The sequence below is a fragment of the Dasypus novemcinctus genome, chromosome 13 (assembly GCF_030445035.2).
Source record: "Dasypus novemcinctus isolate mDasNov1 chromosome 13, mDasNov1.1.hap2, whole genome shotgun sequence".
Taxonomy (NCBI): domain Eukaryota; kingdom Metazoa; phylum Chordata; class Mammalia; order Cingulata; family Dasypodidae; genus Dasypus; species Dasypus novemcinctus.
In genome coordinates, this window is record NC_080685.1 from 106,929,957 (window position 1) to 106,944,319 (window position 14,363).

The 14,363-nt window shown below is 36.9% G+C and overlaps 1 protein-coding gene across 2 annotated transcripts in view; it reads right to left on the reverse strand.

Moving 5' to 3' along the window:
- The window catches only part of RAB3GAP2 (RAB3 GTPase activating non-catalytic protein subunit 2), a 156,340-nt gene that overhangs the window by 80,164 nt on the left and 61,813 nt on the right, over positions 1-14,363 (reverse strand). For both annotated transcript variants that reach the window (XM_058275231.1, XM_058275230.1), the window contains exons 8-9: positions 12,345-12,444; positions 10,013-10,111 (exon numbers count right to left, since the gene is read on the reverse strand). In XM_058275231.1, the coding sequence (XP_058131214.1) occupies positions 10,013-10,111; positions 12,345-12,444 (199 nt within the window). The remainder of the gene's footprint in view (positions 1-10,012; positions 10,112-12,344; positions 12,445-14,363) is intronic.

Below are 14,363 nucleotides of genomic sequence, written 5' to 3' on the forward strand. Positions count from 1 at the left end.
ATGGTGTACTTACTCAGACGCCATCTTGTCCCACCCTCCTCCTCATTGGTTTCTTGAGGTCTTCTATTTCTTCTAGGATCAGTGCAGGTTGTTCATAGGATTCCTAGGAATTTTTCCAATCATCTATATTGTCTAGTTTGTTGATGTATATTTGTTCACAGTTTGCCTTTTTTCTGTGTTAGTCTCCCTAAGGGTTTGTCAATTTTGTTAATCTTCTCAAAGAACAAACTTTTGGTTTTGTTAATTCTATTTTTTATTGTTATCAATTTCATTTATTTCTGATCTGATCTTTGTTATTTCATTCCTTCTGCTTGCTTTGAGAATACTTTGCTGTTCTTCTTCTAGCTCCTCCAGCTACATGTAGTTAGGTTGTTGATTTTGTCTCTTCTTTTTTAATGTTAGCATTAAGGGCTATATATTTTGCTCTCAACTTGCCTTCATTGCAACCCATAGATTCTGATATGTTGTGTTCTCATTTTCATTTGTCTCAAGATATTTGATTTCTCTCACAATTTTTTCTTCGACCCACTGATTAATTTAAGTGTGTAGTTTAATCTCTCTGTACCAGTGACTTTTCCCTTTTTCTGCCTGTTAATTTCCAGCTTTATTCTATTACAATCAGAAAAAAGTTCCATGCATATAATTTCTATCTTTTAAAATTTACTGAGACCTGCTTTGTGACGAATATATGGTATAACCCAGAGAAAGATCAATAAGCACTTGAGAAGAATGTATCTTGCTGTTTGGGGGTAGAATGCTCTGTATATGTCATTAGATTTAGTTCATTTATCATATTATTCAAGCTGTTTCTTTACTGATTCACTGCCCAGATATTCTATCTAATGATGAGAGTGATGTATTGGTGCATCCTAGTTAGGGGCATATACATTCATGACTGTTATTTTTTCCTGGTGAATTGCCCTTTTTATGAATAATGTCCTTCCTGTCTCTACAGCTTTGCTTTGAAAGTGTATTTCAACCATATTAAGTATAGCTACTTCAGTTTTTTGTTTGTTTTCTGTTTTTGTTACTGCATATCTTTTTCCAGCCTTACACTTCCAATCTATTTGTATTCTTGGGTCTAAGGCAAGTCTGTTGTAGACAGCATATAGATTCCTCATATTTTCTTACCCATTCCACCAGTCAGTATCTTTTAATTGGGTGAGTTAACCCATTAAATCAATGTTATTCCCCTAAAGGCAGTTCTTATGTCACCCATTTTGACCTTTGGGCTTTATCTGTCATATCTTATTTTCACACTTTTAGTTACTTTTACTGATATAATCCTCCATTTTTAGACACTCTTCCAAGCCTCTCTCTCCTGTCTTTTCCAGACTGTAACACTCCCTTTAGTATTTCCTGCAAAGCTGGTCCCTTGGTTAAAAACTCTCTCAATTTCTGTTTACTTGTCAATATTCTAAACTTGCCTTCATTTTTGAAAGACAATCTTGCCAGATATAAGATCCCTGGCTGGCAGTTTTCCTTCCAATATCTTAAATACATCATATCACTGATTTCTTGCCTCCATGGTTTCTGATGAGAAATTAGCACCTAATCTTATCAGGCATTCCTTGTATGTAATAAATCACATTTCTCTTGCTGCTCTCAGAATTCTCTATTTATCTTTGGCATTTAACATTCTGAATAGTATGTGTCTTGATTAGGCATTTTGGATTTATTTGGATGGGAATACATTGTGCTTCTTGGACTCAGATATCTATGTCCTTCAATGGGGTTGAGAAATTTTCTATCATTATTTTCTCAAATATTCCTTCTGCCCCTTTCACCTTCTCTTATCTTTCTAGGACACCCATGACACATGTTTTCACATCTCTTGTCATTATTTAGTTCCCTGAGATCCTGTTCAAGTTTTTCCATTCTTTTTTAAAAATCTGTTCTTTTGTATGCTCATTTTCAGAGGCCCTGTCTTCAAGCTCACTGGTCCTTTCTTCTGCCTCTTCAAATCTCCTGTTATGCCACCAGTTTATTTTTAATTTATTGTGCCTTTCATTCCCATAAGATCTTTTTTTCTATATATGCCTTCAAATTCTTTTTGTGTGTGTGTGCTCACCCAGTGTCTTATTGATGTCCTTAATCTCTTTAGCTATCTCATTGAATTTATCACTAAGATTTATTTGAGTATCTATGATTAAATGTCTCAACTCCTTTATGTCAGCTGGAGGCTGAACTTGACTGGGCCATATCTTTGTTTCTTGGTATAGCTTGTAATTTTTTTGTTGGTGTCTTGGCATCTGCTTTACTTGATGTTTTATTCTGGGAGCAGTTTCTCTCTTTTGTCTAGTGCTTTCTATCTGATTGACTTTGTGCTATAGTCCCTCTTTGATACTTGGTTTAACTTAATTTGGAACTTTATAGTGGCTCATGTTTAGCTAATCTGAATTTTTCCATTCTTTTTCATTGTTTGTTGCCATTTCCCCCTTGCTGGTACAGAGTAGGAGCTGACGGTGCTCCTGGCACTCTAAGCCATGGTGGCTAAAGCTGCCTGTGTTGCTCCCAGAGCTGAAGATGTTCTTTCCATCTTTCTTCCCTGCCAGGGTAGGGACAGACTGCAGTTGTGTGCAATAATCCAAGCTCTGTAGACCAAGATCATCTCTAGTTGCCCAGGGAGACTGATGAAGCTCCATGTCCCTTACTACCTGCCTGGGTAGGGGTGGAGCCACAGGTGTGGGCAGGAACCTAAGCCATGCAAGTCAAAACTGACTGCAGGTGTCTAGGTAGATTGATGAAGCACTGGCCACCCTCCTCCTCTGCCAGGGCTGGGGATGGAGCCCCAGGCATGTCCAACAATCCAGTCTGTGAGGCCAAAACCATCTGTAGTTGCCCAGACAGGGTGAGGGAGAACTGCCCCTTCTGCCCTTTCGGGGAGGGGATGGAACCAAAGGAGTGGCTGCGGAAACACTGCCCCATTCTTATCCTATCTCAGTGTGTGGATGAAGCAACAGCTATCCAACAATCCAGTCTTTGGGGGCCAAAAGCAAAAGCAACTACAGTCACCCAGAAGGGAAGTTGCTGGAGCCTAGGCTAGAGAGAGAGCTATAATCCGACCTGGGTGGAGAAAAGCTAGTCCCTACTATCACTGTGGTTTTCAGAGTTTCCCCTCTTGCCTCTTTCCAACTTGGACAGGTTCAAACTTAAGCTATTCTTAGGATTAGACTTAAGCCAGCTGAATTTACTAATCAGTAGCTGAAGCTGAAGACTGACAGCCTCTTTCTCCCCATTTCTGGGAAATGGAGCTTCCATCTCAAGCCAGGGAACAGCTCTGAAGTGTCATGCACCACTAGCAGGAAATGGGCACCAGCCTCCACAGCATGGAGTGCTCTACTTACGAATCTTCATTGCAGTTGGGCAGTCTCCTCCTTTCATTTTTTCAAGGACATTGCAGCATGCTCTTCTGGTTTCCTGGGTCCCCCAAACAGGTGGTTTAGATAGCTCTGGGTGATTACTAACTGCACTGTAGGATAAGCTGAGACTTGAAGCGCCTTACTCTGTCATATCTTGCCTCTCTCTCCTGTTAGGTTTCTGATGACTGATTCAATCTATTTACTTGTAATTGGTCTGCTTAGAGCTTGTATTTCTTCTAAAGTCAAGGCAAGTTTTACATGAGTTTCTAGGAATTTGTTCTTTTTATCTAGGTTGTCTAATTTGTTGATATACAGCTGTTCACAGTATCCACTAATGACACTGCCCCTGCCGCCCAAGATGGCTCCCTTATATGTCTGCTCGCTGTGTCTGCTCACTGTGTCTGCTTGTTGCCTGTCCTGGTGTCTGCTTATTGCCTGCTCTTCTTTAGGGGTCACCAGGAACTGAATCCAGGGCTTCCCACGTGGGAGGTGGACGCCCAAGCACTTGAGCCACATTTGCTCCCTGTTCACTGCGTCAGCTTGCAGCATCTGCTGGTTGTGTCTGCTTGTTGCGTCTGCTCGTCTTCTTTAGGAGGCACTTGGAACTGAACGTGGGACTCCCATGTGGGAGGTGTGTGTCAACTGCTTCAGCCACATCTACTCCCAGATATTTTTCATTTCTGTGGCATCAGCAGTAATAATCCCACACTAATTTCTGATTTTACTTATTTACACCTTCTCTCTTTTTTTCTCTGTAAGTCTAGCTAAAAGTTTGTATATTTTAATCTTTTCAAAGAACCAACTTTTGAGTCTGTTAATGCTCTCTATTTTATTCTCTCTCTCATTTATTTCTGTGCTAATCTTTATTATTTCTTCCTTTCTGTTCACTTTAGGGTTAGTTAGCTGTTCTTTTTCTAGTTCCTCCAGACGGCAGTTTGGTCTTTGATTTTCAGTTCTTTCTTCTTTTTTAATGTACGTGTTTAGGGCTATAAATTTCTCCCTCGGGACTGCCTTTGCTGAATCCCATAAGTTTTGATATGCTGTATTCTGATTTCATTCATCTTAAGATACTTTGTGATTTTCCTTGCAATTTCTTCTTTAACTGAATGAATGTTTAAGAGTGTGTTTTGAAGTCCATATATTTGTGAATATTCTAGTTACCTGCCTGCTATTGATTTCCAGCATCATTCCATTATGGCCAGGAAAGATACTTAGTGTAATTTCAATCTTTTTAAATTCTTAAGTTGATTTAGGAGATTTGTTTGAACGTCTTTGATTATTTATCCCAAATTCTGTTTCCTCTGAAGTTTTAACTTGTTCTCTTGACTGAGTTACATATTTGTTTCTTAGTATGGTTTTTAATTTTTTGCTTATGTCTGAGCATCTGATTATTTTCATGTGTCAACTCTGAAGGTCTCCCTCTTGTCTAGGTATTATTGTTGATTGGTTTTATGTTAAGAATCTTCTTTGACACTTGGTCCAACTTATTCTGTATCTTTAGAGGAAACTGTGTTTAACTGTTCAGATTTTCTCAGTTCTTCATGTGTTTCTTGCCCTGGATATGCGGTACAATTTTTTTAAATTGCACTTTTTGTGCAACTATTTTGCCTTCAGGAGAAAGCTTCCTTTCCTCTGCTCCTTCTCCAGAAACCCCAATTTGTTCTGTTTGGTTTCATACAGAAATTTCTCCCCAGCTCCTGTGGCTTATTTAAATTCTCTCTCATACTCACTGCTTCCTTTCCTTACACTTTTCAGTTCTGGGACCCATCTTATCTTAAAGAAGTTCAGTTTTCCACTTCTATCTTTTTTTTCCTATCCCATGAGGCATTGCTGCCTCAGGTTTCTTCCTGTTAGGGTATCCTGTCCCAGGAATCCAAAAGGATCAAACCAGAAAGGTGGGTCAATCCAGAAAGGTCAGTTTTGTATTTAGGTAGTCTAGCCAACAGAGACTGGACTTGAGCGTGTACAACTCTTATCACCAGTCCAGTAGCAGTATCACTGATTTCTTTTTTTGCCTTGGGGGCCCTTTTGTTGGCAGCACTCCTCACCTGCTTGTGTTCTGCCCTGGTTCTCTGTGAACGTGGATCCCTGTGCCTGGCTATGCATGGGATTCTACCTGCTGCTGTGAATGGCTCTACAGTCTGCCTCCACAGCAGCAGGGACACAAGCCGCGCTGTCTCTGTGGGACTCTCAAGTTGCATGGGAGCAAGTGAGGAGAAGGGATCCAGACTGATAGGTCCAGGATGGAAAACTCCTACCTGAACTTGGAGATTTTTTCCTTTGATTGGGCCTTTGTGGAGTCCTTCTCCAGTCTCTATTATCCTGGAGAGTACCAAGCAAATGGAATTTGTCTTTTTATTAGCTGACTGGGAGGGGAGACTTCCAGAGGATCTCTCACATTTCCATGTTGATGATGTCACTTGAGATTAAGTTTTAATATAGTTTCTTTACATATTCCATGTACTATTGGTGGGAGTATAAATCACCTCAAGTTATCCAGTGGATTATTTGGCAAAATGTATCAAAAAATTTTAAGTAAAAACCCTTTGATACAGTGATTACCTTAGACCCAAGGATGCAAATAGACTGAAAGTGAAAAGTTGGAAAAGATATTTCACGCAAACAGTAACCAAAAGAGAACAGAGGTAGCTACACTGGTGTCAGACAAAACAGACTTTAAATGCACAAGAAAAAGAATGACAAACCAATCCCAAAATAAACAAAAAGAAATAACAAAGATTAGTGCAGAAATAAATGAAATTGAGAACAGAGAAAATAAAAACAAACAAAAACTGGTTGTTTGAGACCATCAATAAAATTGACAAACCCTTCACTAGATTAAGAAAGGAAAAAAGAGAGAAGATGCACATAAAATCAGGAATGAAAGAGGAGACATTACTACTGTCCCAAGAAATAAAAAGGATCATAAGAGGATATTATGAGAAACTGTATGCCAACAAATTAGACAACCTACATGAAATGGACAAATTCCTAGAAATGCATAAACAACCTACACTGACTCTACAAAAATACAAGAACTCAACAAACCAATCACAAGCAAAGAGTCTAAATCAGTCATCAAAAATCTTTCAATAAAGGTAAGTCCAGGACCAGATACCTTCATGGGTGAATTCTACTTAAACATTTTGAGAAGAATCATTTCCAATCCTGTTTAAATTCTTTAAAAAACTAAAAAGGAGGAAACATTAACCAATATTTTAAGACTTCAACATCACCCTGATACCAAAGACAAAGATACTACAAGAAAAAAAATCACAGACCAGTCTCTCTAATGAATACAGATGCAAAAACTCTCAACAAAACCCTTGCAAATCTCATTCCAATAGCATATTAAAAGAATTATACACTCCAATCAAGTGAGTTTTATTCCGAGTATGCGAGGGTGGTTCAACATAAGAAAATCAATTAATGTGACATACCAATAGTAACAAATTGAAGGAAAATAACCATGACCATATTGATTGATGTACAAAAAGCATCTAACAAAATCCAGCGTCCTTTCTTGATAAAAACTCTTCAAAAGATAGGTATAGAAGGAAAGTTCTTCAACATAATAAAGGGCATATATGAAAATCCCATAGGCAAAACTGTACTCAATGAGGGAGAGTTTGAAAGCTTTTTACTCGAAGAGCAGGAACAAGACAAGGATGCCTATTTCACCATTGTTATTCAACATTGTGCTAGAAGTTCTAGCTTGAGATTTAGGCAAGAAAAAGAAATAAAAGGTATCCAAACTGGAAAAGAGGAAGTAAAACTCTCACTATTCACAGATGATGTGATTCTGTATTTAGAAAATTCTAAAATATCTACAACAAAGCTATTAGAACTAATAAATGAGTTTAGCAAAGTGGCAGGATACAAAATCAACACAAAAAATCAGTAGGATTTCTATACACTAGTAATGAGGCAAGCTGAGGAGGAAATCAAGAAAAAAATGCATTTACAGTAGCAATATAAAGACTCAAATATCTAGGAATTAATTTACCAGGAATGTAAAATTCAGAAAACTACAAAACACTGCTAAAAGTACTCAAAGAAGACATAAACAAATGAAGGACATTCTGCGTAATGGACTAAAAGACTAAATAAGCATCATGAAGATGTCAATTCTATCCAAACTGATTTACAGATTCAATGCAATACCAATCAAAATTCCAAGAGCCTACTTTACAGAAATTACCAAATTTATATGGAAATGAAAAGGGTACAGAATAGCCAAAAACATCCTCAAAAAGAAGAGTGAAGTCAGAGGACTCATGCCTCTGATCTTTAAATGTATTCTAAAGCTAGAGTAGTCAAAACAGCATGGTACTGGCATAAAGATAGACACACTGATGAATCAAATCAAATTGAGAGCTCAGAAACAGACCTGCACACCAGTATGGTCAAATGATTTTTGATAAGCCTACCAAGTCCGCTTTTCTGGGACAGAACAGTCACTTCAACAAATGGTGCTGGGAGAACTGGATATCCATAATCAAAAATATGGAAGAGGACTCGTACCTCACTTGCTACACAAGAATCAACTCAAAATGGATCAAAGATATAAACATCAAAGCCAGGACCATAAAACCTCTAGAAGATAATGTATAAGACCTTGTAGTAAGTTACAGTCTTTTAAACCTTATACCCAAAACAAGACAACAAAATAAAAAATAGACAACGGGATCTCCTCAAAATTAAACACTTTTGCACTTGAAAGGACTTTGTGAAAAGGGTAAAGAGGCTGCCAACTCAATGGGAGAAAGTATTTGGAAATCACACATCTGACAAGGGTCTGATATCCATGATACATAAAGAAATACTACAATTCAACAATAAAAAGACAAATGACCCAATTAAAAAATGGGCAAAAGACTTGAATAGACATTTTTCTAAAGAAGAAATACAAATGGCAAAGAAACACATGAAAAAAATGTTCAACATAACTAGCTATCAGAGAAAAGCAAATCAAAGCTACAATGATATATCATTTCACACCTAATAGAATGGCCACTATTTTTTTAAAAAACAAAACTACAAGTGTTGGAAAGGATGTGGAGAGATATGAACGGTTATTCACTGTTGGTGGGAATGTAAAATAGTACAGCCACTGTGGACTTCTCTTTGGTGGCTCCTATGGTAGTTGGATATAGATCTGCCATGTGACCCAGCAATACCACTAACAGGAACATCTGAGAGCAGTGACATGAACAGACATCTAGGGCACACTGATGTTCGCAGCGACATTATTCACAATTGCTAAAAGACAGAAACAATCCAGGCATCTATCAACTGACCAATGGAGAAACAAACTGTGGTATATACACATGATGCAGTACTATGCAGCTGTAAATAGAAATGAAGACATGAAGCATATGACAACACGGATGAACCTGGAAGACATTATGTTGAGTCAAGCAAGCCAGGCACAAAAGGGCAAATACTGCATGATTTTGCTATTATGAACTAAATATAATGAGCAAACTCATGGAAATAATAGGTAGAAAATAAGTAATCAGAGACTAGACTGTGGTTAGAAAATGGAAAGCTGAGGTTCAAGCTGTGCAGAATTGGTAAAAAGTTTTTTATAAATGAATAGAAATGGTAAAAGCACATCACAGCATTTATAGTCAGTAATGCTAACATATGGGTATGATAGTGGTTTGTCTTTGTTATTTCTTTTTTTGGAGTAATGAAAAAGCTCTAATATTGATTGAAGTAATGAATGCACAATTCTGTCATCATACCAAATGCTAGTGATGGTATACTTTAAATTGTATGGTTTAAGAACAAAAAAAAAAATTTAATAGGACTCGGTGGTAGAAAATACACCTAATGTAAGTTATGCCCTATAGTTACTAGCAATACTTCGGTGGTGCTCTGTCATAATTTATTATAAATGTTTCACAACAATGCAATGTAGTGGTGGTGGGGTAATGTATGGGAATCCTATACAATGTTATGCATATTTGTTTTGTAAGTTCACTTTTTAAAAAAAGATTTATTTATTTACTTATTTCTCACCCTCCCTCCATTGTCTGCTCTGTGTTCATGCACTGTGTGTTCTTCTGTGTCTGCCTGTATTCTCATTAGGCAGCTCCGGGAACCGATCCTGAGACCTTCTGGAGTAGGAGAGAGCTGATCATTCTCTTCCTCCACCTCAGCTCCCTGGTCTGATGCATCTCTTATTTTCTCTCCTCTGTCTCTTTTCGTTGTGTCATCTTGCTGTGCCAGCTCTCTGCGTGGGCCAGTACTCCTGTGCGGGGCAGCACTCCACACGGGCCAGCTTGCCTTCACCAGGAGGCCCTGGTATTGAACCCTGGACCTCCTATATGGTAGATGGGAGTCCAATTGCTTAAACCACATCATTTCCTGCACTATTTTTACTATATCCCCATTGTTTATGTATACTTCAATAAAATTTTTAATGAAAGAAACTGCTTACATTTCTTAAAGACATAAGTCTATGCTGATTCGCAAGTCCAAACTACCTTCTGAATGTCTACTATAAGCAACACACACACACACAAAAATAAGCAATACATTTTCTTTTCACAGAAGAATAAATGTATACTTTTAATAAATAGACACATCACTAAAAAGTACAAGAATTGGATTCCAAAAGAATTTAAACTAGTAGTACTTACCAACACTAGCATGATCGATAATAGTGTCAATATCTTGCAGACCCCATTTCTTATAAGCTAATGGTGGTGGTTGCACATTCTCATTGCCTGATGCTGCAGCTGCCAAAGATAAAAATTAGACCATTCAAATTTAATCAATAAAGTTTTATATCAAATTATTAAATAGGTACTAACTTGATTTATTTTGTTTTTTCTATTTGATTATTCTAACATTTCAACTAATAATAATGAGGCAAAGTTATGTAAAAAAGTCATAAAATGAGATATTTATTTCAAGACAACAAAGAAATACAATGAAACATTAAAAGAAGATTAAGTTAGAACAATTAAGTAATTAGAAAAGGATAAATTAAAAATCTTAGATTACTACTGAAAATCAAGGTGATCTCAAACTGTAACTGATGCCAAGTAAGCAATTTCTCCCCCTTGAGAACAAGTGGGTAAAATCCTGGGAAGAGTGACCAGTGTTTTACTCAGTGAAAAACTAAAAACCTTATATATTTAGCAGAAGCACAGTCTCCCTCCTCTTAGCAAGATCTCTAGTATAAGTAACTGAGGCCAGATTTGATTGAAATAAATGTCAACAGCAAAATCACTTCCACAAAAATTTAAAGAAATGCCAACTGCTGACATCAGTATCTCTATCTAGTGAGTAACAAAAGAAAAAGTAACTGTAATATTTCCTGCCACTTGGAAAGGTCCCATTTAATCAGGAAATGCTCACATCGAATATCAGAATACAGCTGAGTTTTGGCTTATTCTGGAAAGTGAAGAAATATACTTTAAAGGAAAAACATAATAATCCCCTGAATACTACAGATTTTACAGTAAGATTGAGAAAAAAGTTTCTATATGCTGAATTAAATGTCGTAATTTGTAGCTAAGTAACTAGAGTTCTTTTAAAAGCAACTTATAGTAAGACAGTAATAAGTGATTAATTCCTTACTTCCTAGGAGTCAAAATGGCTTCACTGAATTCAAAAATTGCAAAAAATTAAATGGCTAACAATATCAATTATTATATAGTATAATTGTCTATTTCTAGTTTATTAGCAGTCTCTATGCAGAGACTATGGGGACTACTTTAAAATGTCCCCAAGATAATGAAGCTTATGATGGGTTAAATTTAAATAATTTAAAAGATTAATGAAAACAGGTATAAAAATTCAAGCTATGATCTAATGGAAAAGCAAATATCATTTAAGAACCACACAACCAAGAGTTGAAAATTTTACCAATCACGTCAACTAAAAAAGATTGAAAAATTTTCTACTTATCACAATATAAGATACTGTATTTTCTGCTTAGAAATTGTTTATTCTGCATCTTGTAGTCCAGTTCTGGATTTATAAATAACATTTATGAATCAGGAAACAGACTTCATTAACCCATGGTTTTATGAAGCTGTCTCAACTATTTAAGAGTTAAATTTTATTTGTTTTATGGCAGTAAGGCCTCCTAACCATCCAAGAATAAAAGGGGAAGTCACTGCTAGTACTGATTTTTCACTGATTTTTATTACCTTTTTAATATTTTAACATCTCTGAAGTCTGAGACCTTAACATCAATGAATAGTCTTTTATTACCAGCATTTTTCTTCTCAGTTGTTATATAAAATAATGATGTGCATTACAATTATTGGCATCTTAGATTTGATGAACAATCTTTTCCTAAAGATAGTACAGCATCAGAATGAAAAGTATGGGTAGCAAATTTAAGAATTCTTGATTGATTGTACATGCTCCATCCCCAAGTATAGGAGTAATAAAGCTTCCTATTTTATACATTAAGTTTACATCTGCCTCTAATTTTTCTCCATTCAGAAATGCTCCAAGTTAGCAAGAAGCAGCTGACGCTGACTCCCTGTTTTATCCTACCTACTGTGGGGGAAATGTCTTCTGCACACAGTAGTGCCTTCACCCTAAGTGGAGAGAGAAGCAATGTAGAGTCACAAGGTTTTAGTACATTGGCACTGCAGTTACTGATCGAGTGAGAAAGTCATCACCTCAAGGTTGATTCTCAATATAGTTGCAAATATCAATCCTATCTGGCCAAAGCAAATTACTGAGTTAGTGACCAAAACCCGTTTTTCCTGGGTTGGCCACATGCTCCACTGGCAACATGCAAAGAGTGTTGAAATTTCAGTCCTTGCCTTTTTCTTCTAAGCAATCTGCCCTGCACTGTATTCCCATATCTATAGCAGCATTTTGTTTTTCTCCCCCCTAAATCTAGTTCAGAAGGCCTTCTATATTTTTAAACATATTTAATTCTTTAATTTGGTTAAAACAAATCAAGCATCATCAGAAATTAACTATTTCTTGCCAAAACATTACCTTTTGCTACCTGATTTCGACAAGCACGAAGAGACTGAAAAAGGCTAAATCCGTCAATAGTCACAATAGCAGCTGGGTATAAGATACTCAGTTCTTCATTCTAATTAAGAAATAAGAAAATAATAAATTATCACTGCCAAATCAGCTTATCTATTTTTTTTTATTATAGCTGAACTTCATGAATAAAATAAAAAAACACTGTGACTAAACTAGGTGTCAACAACCCAACACAAAATAATATCAGGCAGGAGAACAGGGGGAAAAAAAAATCAATGAAAAATTAATTCCAGAACGCTTTTGAACAAAGATTTAAAAGTTTTCTTAAATATGAGTTTTTATATATAGTGAATAAAATGTTTTCAGGATAGATGGTTAGAATAATAAAAACATTTACAAGTTTTATAAAAATGAAATACACATGCTCTGCAGATACAAAACACTGTGTAAGAGTAGAAAGAAAAGGTGACAAAACATTCATCTGAAATGCCAGACATTTATCTCAATGTGTGTAACTCATATATATTGATATATACTTTTCTATCAGTCTATTCCACATACAGTATTCCACAACATTTTTTATTACTCAGTAACATGACAATGATATTTTTTCATTTCAATGAATCACAGCTGTAGAGTATACCATTATATGTACCAAAATTTACTCAGCTAGTTCTTTTCGATGGACATTTCATTTGGTCTCCTGCTTCTACTCTTGCTCTTTTCAATCCATTTTCTACACAGCCAGCATAATCTTTGCAAGATACAGCAGATCAAAGCACTCTCCTGATTACAATTCTCCAATGGCTTCTCCTGCACTTGAATAAAACCACACCTTCAAGATCTAATGTCATCTCTCATCTTGTCCCTTGTTCCCTGAACAGGAAGGTTCATCATCCCTTAGTCCTATGCGTGTGCCTGAACCCTCTCCTCCCAGAACCTCATCTGCCTGGATCTTCTCATCACTCAGAACTCAACCTAAGTGTCAGGAACTCAGAGAGGCCATTCCTGAGCCTCTCTCTCAAACCGCAGCCCAGGCTTTTGCTATGTTCCTATCTCATCACCAGGATCACTTCCTGCATAGTACCCATCAGAGTCTGAAACCATCTTGATCTCTCTGCTAGGTTATTTTTGGTTTCCTCCACTACCCCCAAACTGTAAGGACTCTGGGTGTTTTGTTCAATGGATCCTCACTGATCAGAATTAGGTTGGGCACATAAAAGGCAGTAAATAAATATTCATGAATTAATACCTTTTCATCATTACAAACATCACTGCAATAAATATCCTTCTCTTTCTCTCTCTCTGCTTGGTTATAGGGTTTTCATTGTTATACAACTGTCAAACAAATTTTCATTGTCATACATATTATCAAATTGCCCTCAAGAAAGTATCTGTCAATTCATATTTCCACAACCAATACATGAGAATGCTTGGCAAAAATTTTGTTAATCATTTCATTTTTGCCAATCCTAAAGTTAAAAAATTATCACACTGTGGTTGTTTATTATTCTTAGATGATTACTAAGGTTCTCATATGCTTTTTGTTTTTTAAAGATTTATTTATTTCTACCTCCCACCCCTTGTTGCCTATTCTCTGTGTCCATTTGCTGTGTGTTTTTGGGTGCATGCTGTCTTCTCTTTAGGCACCACCAGGAACCAATCCTGGGACCTTCCAGAGTGGGAGAGAGAAGATTAATCTCTTACCCCACCTCAGCTCCTTGGTCTACTATCTCTTATTGTCTCTCCTCTGGGTCTCTTTTTGTTGTATCATCTTGCTGCACCAGCTCTCCACTTGGGCCAGCTTGCTGCACAGGCCAGCACATTACTCAGGCCAGATCACCGCACAGACCACCTTGCGTTCACCAGGAGGCCCTGGGAATTGAACCCTGGACCTTCCATATGGTAAATGGGAGTTCACATGCTTGAGCCACATCTGCTTCCCCTCATATGCTTTTTGGCCAATTATATTTCTTCTTTTAAGAACTAGCCTTATCCCTTTTTCTATAGTACTGGTGGGCT